The 9,850-nt window shown below is 49.1% G+C and overlaps 1 protein-coding gene across 1 annotated transcript; it reads right to left on the bottom strand.

Annotated features, from left to right (window-relative positions):
• Nucleotides 1–564: 564 nt before the first annotated feature.
• ENH_00069270 (long chain acyl-CoA synthetase, putative) lies at nt 565–7,285 on the bottom strand (the record flags this gene model as incomplete). Its single annotated transcript, XM_013582475.1, has 16 exons — nt 565–813; nt 1,198–1,266; nt 1,693–1,782; nt 1,984–2,161; nt 2,375–2,523; nt 2,846–2,968; nt 3,248–3,663; nt 3,921–4,002; nt 4,134–4,208; nt 4,464–4,576; nt 4,772–4,852; nt 4,977–5,145; nt 5,541–5,670; nt 6,300–6,399; nt 6,689–6,781; nt 7,144–7,285. The coding sequence occupies 16 exons, from the start codon at nt 7,283–7,285 to the stop codon at nt 565–567; spliced, it is 2,259 nt and encodes a 752-aa protein (XP_013437929.1).
• Between the last annotated feature and the right edge of the window lie 2,565 nt (nt 7,286–9,850).

The raw sequence follows: 9,850 nt of genomic DNA on the forward strand, positions 1-9,850 counted from the left end.
GAGACAATTCTTAAAAAGAAACAAATTAATTGAAAGGAGGCACTTTTAATAAAAGAGACAATAAATTAAGAAGAGACATTTTCGGCAAAAGAAATAATAAACAAAAAGGAGACACAATTTAAAAGAAAACAAATAGAGAGGAGAAAATTGAAAAAAAAAGACAACAAAAATAAAAGAAACAAACAAGGAGACGATTAAAAACAAGAAACAAATACAAAAAGGAGACAATTGAAAACAAATAAACAAAAAGGAGACAATTAAAAACAAATAAACAAAAAGGAGACAATTAAAAACAAAAAACAAAAAGGAAACAACTAAAAACAGAAACAAAAGTAAAAAGGAGACAACTAAAAGCAAAACCAAAAACAAAAAGGAGACAATTAAAAACAAAAAACAAAAAGGAGACAACTAAAAACAGAAACGAAAGTAAAAAGGAGACAATTAAAAACAAATAAACAAAAAGGAGACAATAAAAAACAAATAAATAAAAAGGAGACAATAAAAAACAAATAAATAAAAAGGAGACAAAGAAAGAAAGAAAACAAAAAGAAAAAAGACTGACTCTCAGTTGTGGGCGTTGAGGGTTTGGTAGAGTTGTTGGATTTGCGTTTGGAAGTGTTGTTTGGCTGCGTGTCGAATGATTTTGAGAGTTGGAGTTAAAATGCCATTTTCGGAAAAAGAAGTTTTCGTCAAATGAACTCCCCGAATTATTTCAAACCCTTTTAGAGACTGTCTCCCCACGCGCTCCAAGTCCTGCAGCACTTCCCGCTTCAAAGCGGGGTCTTCGAGCAAGTTTTCCAGCGAACTCGAGCCCTGCGCGCAAAACTAGGGTTTAGGGTTTAGGGTTTAGGGTTTAGGGTTTGGGGTTGGGGCTGGGGTGGGGGTGAGGTTTAGGGTTTGGGGGGGCGGCGGTTCGGGCTTTGGGGTTTGGGGTTCGGGTTTGGGGTTTGCGCAGGGGGCAGTGGTAGGTCTCTTGGTGGTTTAGGGTTTAGGGTTTAGGGTTTAGGGTTTAGGGTTTCGTCAGTGTCCTCGTAAGGGAGTAAAAGTAGGCAATTGTAGAAACGAATGCATAATTGGTCTATTAATAATAATTAGATCAAATGAGTTAAACTATATTAAATTAAATTAAATTAAATTAAATTAAATTAAATTAAACTAAATTAATTAAATTAATAATTGAAATAAATTGTTCCTTACCTTCCCGTGCGCCTCCGCCCACTTCTCCACCATTGGAATCGAAGGCACAACCACAGCCACCAACGCAGCCTGAACCGCAAACCCTAAACCCTAAACCCTAAACCCTAAACCCTAAACCCTAAACCCTAAACCCTAGGCACTGGAAAGGCACAACGATCACAGCAGCCAGCGCAGCCTAAGCACTAAACCCTAAACCCTAAATCCTAAGAACTGAAACGGCTCAACGATCACAGCCTTCAGTGCAGGCTGAGCCGCAAACCCTAAACCCTAAACCCTAAGCCCTAAACCCTAAATTCGGGTTGCCGGCGCCTCAGAGCTCCCGGCGTGGCCGCAAAAAAAGGAAAGAAAACAGTATAATTCCGAAACTGCAAATGAAAGTAATTGGCCAAAAGGAATTAATTTAATTAAAAACGAATTAATTTAATCAATTTAATTAATTTAATTAATTCAATTAATTTAATTAATTTAATTAATTAAATTTGAATTTGGACTTGCCTCCAGAGAGTCCCCGTAAACAAACATCTGCTCCACCCAGGGGCTGCTGCTGTAGATGTTTTCGAGTCTTTCAGGCGCCACATATTCCCCCTGAACGCAAACCCTCGCGAGCCAAAACCCCAATTTAGGGTTTGGCCTCTAGGGTTTAGGGTTTGGACAAACCCTCCCCACGGCGCCGCACAACCAAGCAGGCAAGGCCCGCGAATTTCCAGCCCCTGCAACACTGCCCCCCGCACCCCCAACCCCCAAACCCTAAACCCTAAACCCTAAACCCTAAACCCTAAACCCTACATGGGCGAGTTTGAAAATGTTTTTGGCCCTGTCGATAATTTTGACTGCGCCGCTGGGCTGTATCTCCACCACGTCTCCAGTTCTAAACCATCCGTCTCCATCAAAAGACTCTTTGGTTCTTTCCGGAGACAAAAAGTATTCTTTCATTAGTCCGGGGCCCCGCACCAGCAACTCGCCCCTGAAAAACCCTAAACCCTAAACCCTAAACCCTAAACCCTAAACCCTAAACCCTAAACCCTAAAGCTTAAACCCTCAACCCTGAAATCTAAAGCTTCACGGCACAAAATCCACTCTTTCATCAATCCAAAACCGCACACCAGCAACTCGCCCCTGAGAAAACCCTAAACCCTAAACCCTAAACCCTAAACCCTAAACCCTAAACCCTAGTTACCTGGGGGGCTGTGCCGTGGCGTCGTACTGGAGTTCGGGAATGGAGACAACTTTAAATTCTGTGGAGATGAGGGGCCCCCCAATAGTCCCTTTTTCTTTGTCTGCTACATGCTGCAAAAACCCTATTCCTGCTTCTGTCATTCCCCAACCCTGCAGCACCAAAATATAATAATAAATTATTTGAATTAATTAATTAAATCAATTAAATCAAATAAATTAGTCCATTTAATTCGTTAAACCAATGCAATTTGATTTGGGCTTGAAAACGGTGCCCCCAAACCCTAAACCCTAAACCCTAAACCCTAAACCCTAGGCCGGAAAGGCGCGAAACCCTAAACCCTCGGCCGTAAACCGTAGCCCTGCAGCCAAAGCCAAGGAGCTAAACCCCAGACCCCCCGCCCGAACGCGAACGCGCAGCCCCAGCTTTCCACCCCAAACCCTAAACCCTAAACCCTAAACCCTAAACCCTAACCTCGCAAATGGAGGCGGAGAGGTACAGCTGGAGGTCCATGAGCTGCTCCGAGTCCATCGGCGCGCTGCCGACGCAGACCGTCCGGAGGTTCCCCCCAAGTGACGCCCGAATGCCTCTGAAAAGCTGCACCCGCAGCAGCAGCAGCAGCAGCAGCAGCAGCAGCAGCAGCAGCAGCAGCAGCAGCAGCAGCAGCAGCAGCAGCAGCAGCAGCAGCAGCAGCAGCAGCAGCAGCAGCAGCAGCAGCAGCAGCAGCAGCAGCAGCAGCAGCAGCAGCAGGCTGAGCCCCCCAAAAGCAGGTCTGTGCGTCGTCCGCGCTGCTTCGCCGCGCGTGGCGTTCCGCGTTCCCCGCCTAGGGTTCAGGGTGTAGGGTGTAGGGTTTAGGGTTTAGGGTTTAGGGTTTACGAGGTCTGGGAGCGCGCTTCGAAGCGCGGTGGGGTCTTTCTGCGCAGCCCGCCGCTTCCTAGCCAGCGCCTGCCCCGCCAGCCACTGCAGCCAAACGGACTTCTCCGAAATTCCCCTTCGGACTTGCAAAAAGACTTTGGAAAGCACGCGGGGGACTCCGACGAAAACCGAGGGTTTGGCCGCCCGCAAGTCCGCCCCCAGCTGCAGCGTCTCGCCCCCGAAAAACGCCACCCGCAGCCCCAGCAGCGCCACCACCAACTCCGCCTCTCTTTGGTAAATGTGGGCCAGAGGCAAATAACTCAAAGTGCTGTCTCCTGTCTCCACTCCGAGTCTGTTTCCGCTGGCCAAGTAAGAGCCTACGAAGGAGACTAGGGAGCCGTTCGTGTGCACTGCGCCCTTCGGGAGACCAGTGGTCCCTGCAGCAGCAGCAGCAGCAGCAGCAGCAGCAGCGGGGAGGGGGGGAGGGGGGATGGATTGCTGGGTAGCTAGCTGGGTAGCTCAGTAGCTGGCTAGCTAGCTGGGTAGCTAGCTGATGGACTAGCTGAAGAGCTGGCTAGCCATTTGACCAGGTAGATAAGCACTCAGCTAGCTGGCTAGCCACTCGACTGGCTAGCTAGCTAGCCACTTAACTAGCTAGCTAGCTAGCTAGCTAGCTAGTTGAGGCGCTGCATACCTGAGGTGTAGATGATGGTGCAGATGTCATCAAGAGAAGGAGCCAACTCCTCAGGTGTCTTCTCGTCGGGGATCGTGAGGTACTAAACACAAACCCTAAACCCTAAACCCTAAACCCTAAACCCGCAGGGTGTAGGGTCTCGCCAGGGAGAAGGCTTAAAGCTGCAAACGCCGACTAGGGTTTAGGGTTTAGGGTTTAGGGTTTCCTTCTTGCCTTTCTCCTTAGTTTCTCCTGGTGGTACAGAGCCACATCCGCCTCTTTGTAGGCCTCCATCTGCGCCTCTGTTGGCTGCAAACCCCAAACCCCAAACCCTAAACCCTAAACCCTAAACCCTAAACCCTAAACTGGAGATGCTTGCGGACTTGCACCCCTCAGAAAAATAAAATGCTTCACAAATGCGAATAAACAATTAAAAATAAAAAATAAAGAATAAATTAACATATATGATGCAAAAGTGCTGGTCTAGGCCGAAGCTTTCAAGCGCCCCACAGACCCTAGCTCCCCCCAAACCCTAAACCCTAAACCCTAAACCCTAAACCCTACCTCGTCAAAAGACACAACTGCCTTAAAAGGAAAGCCTTCTTTCTTCAGGCGGAGAACGGCTTCCAACTTAGAGCCCTCAATAGCAAGGACTTGAATCTCTGCAAACCCCAAACTCTAAACCCTAAACCCTAAACCCTAAACCCTAAACCTCAAACCCTAAACCCTAAACCCTGACAAAGGCCAGAAAAGCTGAGGGCTTGGGCACAACGAATGGAGCTGCAAATTTGAAGGCTTTCGGATTTAGGATCTGCCTTCTCAGGACTACCGAATTAGGGTTTAGGGTTTAGGGTTTAGGGTTTAGGGTTTACTTGTCTGCTTCAAGATATGGTCTACCGACTCTTCTCCCAGCGTGTCGTAAAGCGGCACAGTAACAATGCCTCGATAGTTCGCTGCAAGCATCAAACCCTAAACCCTAAACCCTAAACCCTAAACCCTTGTCGCGACTCTTGGCGTTACAACCCCGCACCTGGGCCCTAGTCCTAAACCCTAAACCCTAAACCCTAAACCCTAAACCCTTGCCCGCGAAGTCCAGGAGTCTCCAGTCCATTCGAGTCCTCGACCAAACCCCAATAACCCTCAAGGGTTTAGGAGCCTCTGTTGTCCCCTCGCTTTCGAAATGAGAAAAAGGGACTCCAACTTCTTGGTCAAGGGCCCTCCCCAAAGCCTCCACAATCCGCAGGGTCTGCACGCCAAAACCCTAAACCCTAAGCCCTAAACCCTAAACCCTAAACCCTAAACCCTAGGCCCGAAGGCGCAGCTGCAAACGCCGGGCGGCGCCGCCGCCAGGCCGCGCCCTCTCACGCCAAACCCTAAACCCTAAACCCTAACGCGCACGCCCTACGTCCTGCGCCGTGTCCCCCAGAACCACCCCCAAACCCTAAACCCTAAACCCTAAACCCTAAACCCTAGAAGGCAAGTCCTGCGCGCTGCGCTGTGTCTCCCGGAAGCCCCCCAAGTCCTAAACCCTAAATCCCAAACGCCAAACCCTAAACCCTAAACCCCCGAAACCTCCCCAAACCCCAAACCCCAAACCCCAAACCCTAAACCCTAAACCCTAAACCCTAAACCCTCGCGCACGTCTGCAAAGGTGAAGTACTTGAAGTCCGCGAGCTCCACAACAGCCCCTTGGGCGTTTTTGATTGGTTTTCTTTCTCCCACGTAAAGTGCAGGGCCATGAATGCGGGCTGCTTCCTTTAGCAGCAAATAACTGAAAAACAAAATAAAATAAATTAAATAATTTAATTAATTAATTAATTAATTAATTAATTAAATTAATTAAATTAATTAAAAGAGTTTGCTGAATTAAAACGAATTAAAAGAATCAAAGTGAAGTACATTAAAAGAATTAAAAAAAAATTTAAAAAATCGAAAAATTAGAGTTTTTAATCAAAAAGAAAAATTGAAAAGAAATTAAAAAGGAGACAAATAAGAGACCCTTTAAACAGCAAAGGAGTGAAAGGGGACAAAAAGTAAATAAATAAAAAATAAATAAAAAGGAAATAAAAAAGAAATAAAAAAGAAATAAAAAAGAGACAAAAACACCAAAAAGGAGATTAAAAGGGAGACAATAAGGAGACAAAAGAGATACAAATGAGATTCTATTAGAGACAAGGAGAGCCAGCTGCTGAGAAGGGCTACAGGAAAGGCTAAACCCTAAGTTCCAAACCCTAAACCCTAAACCCTAAACCCTAAACCCTAAACCCTAGACCACGAACAGGGCAAACTGCAGCCAAGCCCGCAGCAGAGAACTCCTCCAGGCGAACTGCGGGCTCGCTATTTAGAAGCCAGGGTTTAGACGTCAGGATTAGGGTTTAGGGTTTAGGGTTTAGGGTTTACGGGGATTTGATGTTCGGAAACTGCGGGACGGCAACGTCCCCCAAACAAGTCTCTGTGGGGTTTGCGGTGTCGGAGACAGCTCTGTAGACAGCAGAGCTGTCTGCAGCAAAAGGAGACACCCGGAGACACAAAGAGACAGCTGCAGCAGCAGCAGCAGCAGCAGCTGCAGCAGCTGCAGCAGCAGCAGCAGCTGCAGCAGCAGCAGCAGCAGCGGCAGCAGCAGGAAACCCGGAACACCCCCAGACCCGTGCAGAGCCCGCGCCGCTGCTGCTGCAGCAGCCGCTGCTGCAGCAGCAGCAGCAGCAGCGTTTGGCGCTGCAGCAGCAGCAGCAGCAACGGAGAGCGGGGACCCCACACGGCGCTGCGGCTGGGGTGTACGTACAGCTGACCTGGTGTCTGCGTGCCGGGAAGCGGCAGTGCATAAACTCCTTTCCATTTTGAGATTTTCAAAAAAGTTTTAATTCTTTCTTTTTCTTTTTCATCTGTGGAGTCCGTCAGCAGCACCGCGCACTCCTCAAACAAGTCCCCCATCGTCCCGCACCGCAGCAGCGCCTGCAGCAGCAGCAGCAGCAGCAGCAGCAGCAGCAGCAGCAGCAGCAGCAGCAGCGGTGGTGGTGGCGGCAGCGGCTCGGGTTTCGGAGGGGATGCTGCTGCTGCTGCAGCAGCAGCAGAGGCGGCTGCTGCAGAAGCTGCTAAGCAGCACCAGCTAGCCATCTGCCACAGAAAAGCAGCAGCAGCAGCAGCAGCTGCTGCTGCTGCTGCTGCTGCTGCTGCAGGCCTAGCAGCACAGCAGCTGCGGATGAGCCGCTGCTGCTTCAGCTGCTGCAGCAGTAGGGGGCTGAACCTCCCTTGGCCCCAAGGGCTCCAACAAGGCAGCCTTGGCTGCAGCAGCAGCAGCTGCTGCTGCTGCTGCTGCAGCAAACTGCGTTGTTGCTGCTGCTGCATGCGCCAACTCTGAGACTTCCCAAGCTTTTTTGCATTTGCATTAACAACAGAAAAAAGAAAAAGAAAAGAAATGCAGAAGCTTGAGGAGTCGCGGGCGGCTGGGCTGGGGCTCTGGAGTGTACGTACACCTCAAGCAATGCTGGGAACCGCAGACCCAAACCCTAAACCCTAAACCCTAAACCCTAAACCCTGAGTCGAACCTACCGAATTGGAGTCACAGGGCGACAGTGTATGCAGGTTAGAAACCGCCGTAAGGAATGAGACACGCTGCGCGCGCCGAGGGTTTAGGGTTTAGGGTTTAGGGTTTAGCGCTTAGGCCCTGAAGCTACGAAACTGAAGTCAATCTGCTCCGGAGTCAGCATTAAGAATATCCTTAAAGGGCCACAAGGCACGCAGCGAGTAAGCAGCAGCAGCTGCTGCTGCTCCAGCAGCAGCTGCTGCTGCTGCTGCTGCTGCTCCCGTTATACTGTGCTGCAGCATTGGCAGCGTCTGTGCTGCGCCCCACTACTAACAGCCACTGCGCTTAGGCATTTCTTTCTCCTTTACTTTTATTTGCAAAAGGAGTTAAATGGGGAAGGCTCAATTAGGGGATAACATTAAGTGTGGAGGGAGAAGCACGAAGCGGCAAGCAGCAGCAGCAGCAGCAGCAGCAGCAGTGCTGCTGCTGCTGCTGCTGCTGCTGCATTGCATGATTCTCGCGATTTGTTTCTTTTATTTTTATATAAATACAAAAATAAATCCTTTTTTAATTTATTTGTTCCTTTTTATTTTCAATTCAGAGGCAACAGAGGCGAGATCTCGGCAGACACCTCAGGGCGCTGCGGTCGTTCGCCGACGCCCAGCCTCAGGAAGTGGGACTTTGACATTTTTTACTTTAATTAATTTATTTTTTATTTCTTGTGAATAAAACTATTTCTTTTTATTTTCCGAAGTCCAAAAAGGGGGGAAAGGAGCAGCCTGGGGGCCTAGTTCACCAGCAGCTGCAATTATTGAATTGGAAATGTTCCCGAAATGTACCAGTTTGCTGCTGCTGCTGCTGCTGCAGCTGAAACTGCCACTGCAACTGCTGCTGCTGCTGCGCTGCTGTAGCTCCCAGTGCCAGCAGCAAGTAGTTCAAATCAATTGGTAATAATGATAATGAAAAGCAAACTTAATTATGTTAAATTAATTGCATGCAAAATAAGGCCCATCAGCCCATTAATTCAACTTTTTCACTTCGTAAACATTTTTGTGAAACTGAAAGTGCAGCTTCTGCAAACGGCAGCAGCTCCTCAGGTGTACGTACACTGCTGAGGTGTACGTACACCTGAAAGCCCTGCTGCTGAGGACACATTTTCTTCTTCCACTTAAAATTATTTTAATTAAAGTTAGTGTCCCCTGCTGGCCTCAAACCTCCTTCAAGAAAGCCTAGCAAAGACAGCTGTTTCCTACCCAGCTAGCTAGCGAGCTAGCTAGCCAGCTGGCTAGCCAGCTAGCTGGCCAGCTAGCTAGCCAACTATCTGGCCAACTAACTAGCCAGCTAGGCAGCCAACTAGATAGCTAGCTAGCTCTATAACCAGCTAACTAGCTGGCTAGCTGGCAAGCTTGCTGGTGGTGCCTCATGGCGCTCGGGATTTGTTCTGTTGGAGCCCCTTTTGAGGCTTTAAATGAATTAAATGCTTTTAATTTATCTTTAACGATTTAATTGGCTCTTCTGAGTTTGCCCAGCTAGCCATTTCTCCTCTAACAAACAAAACACCAAAAGGCTCCCTTTGCCTTCGAAGACAAAGACTAGCCGCTTGCCCGGAAGATAGCTGTGGCTAGCCGCGGCTAACCGTGGCTAGCTGTGGCTAGCTGTGGCTAGCCGCGGCTAGCTGTGGCTAGCTGTGGCTAGCTGTGGCTAGCCATGGCTAGCTGTGGCTAGCTGTGGCTAGCTGTGGCTAGCCATGGCTAGCTGTGGCTAGCTGTGGCTAGCTGTGGCCAGCCATGGCTAGCTGTGGCTAGCTGAGCCGAAGAAAATTTCACTAAAGTTCTTGCGCCTTTGTGCGTGCAGAGCTGACTGCAGCGCAGTGTCTCTGCAGCTCTTCAAGTGTCTGTACACCTGAAAGAGGTCCCCGCTGAAGCGCCAAGCAAAGTGGACATAAAGTCCCAAACCCTAAACCCTAAACCCCAATTCAGTGCTTTGCGGCAAATGGGGCTGGCTGGGGACTTCAAAGCCCGGAAACTGCACACGAATACTGCTGTAAAGCGCCTGGGGCATTTGAAGAAGCCCCAAAACCTAAACCCTAAACCCTAAACCCCAAACCCTAAACCCTAAACCCCTGACTTCCGCCCGCGCCGCACAAACGAACACGAACGTAAACCCTAAACCCTCACGTTTCAGCACATTTGGCCGAGAACCACTGCGCAAACGCTCACACTCCACGTAATTCAGTGTTAGGTTGGGCGTTCACGGCCTAGGGTTTAGGGTTTAGGGTTTAGGGTTTGGGGTTTAGGGTTTAGGACTTGGGTTTCAGCTTCCAGCGTTGGGCGATCAGGGCTTGGGGGTCCTTCTGGCACGTGATGTCCCACAGCCGCGGCGTTGCCTCTGCGGGGTTTTCTTCGGCTTAATTTGCCAGTGAAGCCGC

This window comes from Eimeria necatrix, genomic scaffold (genome assembly GCF_000499385.1).
Source record: "Eimeria necatrix Houghton genomic scaffold, Enh_scaff664, whole genome shotgun sequence".
Classification (NCBI taxonomy): Eukaryota; Apicomplexa; class Conoidasida; order Eucoccidiorida; family Eimeriidae; genus Eimeria; species Eimeria necatrix.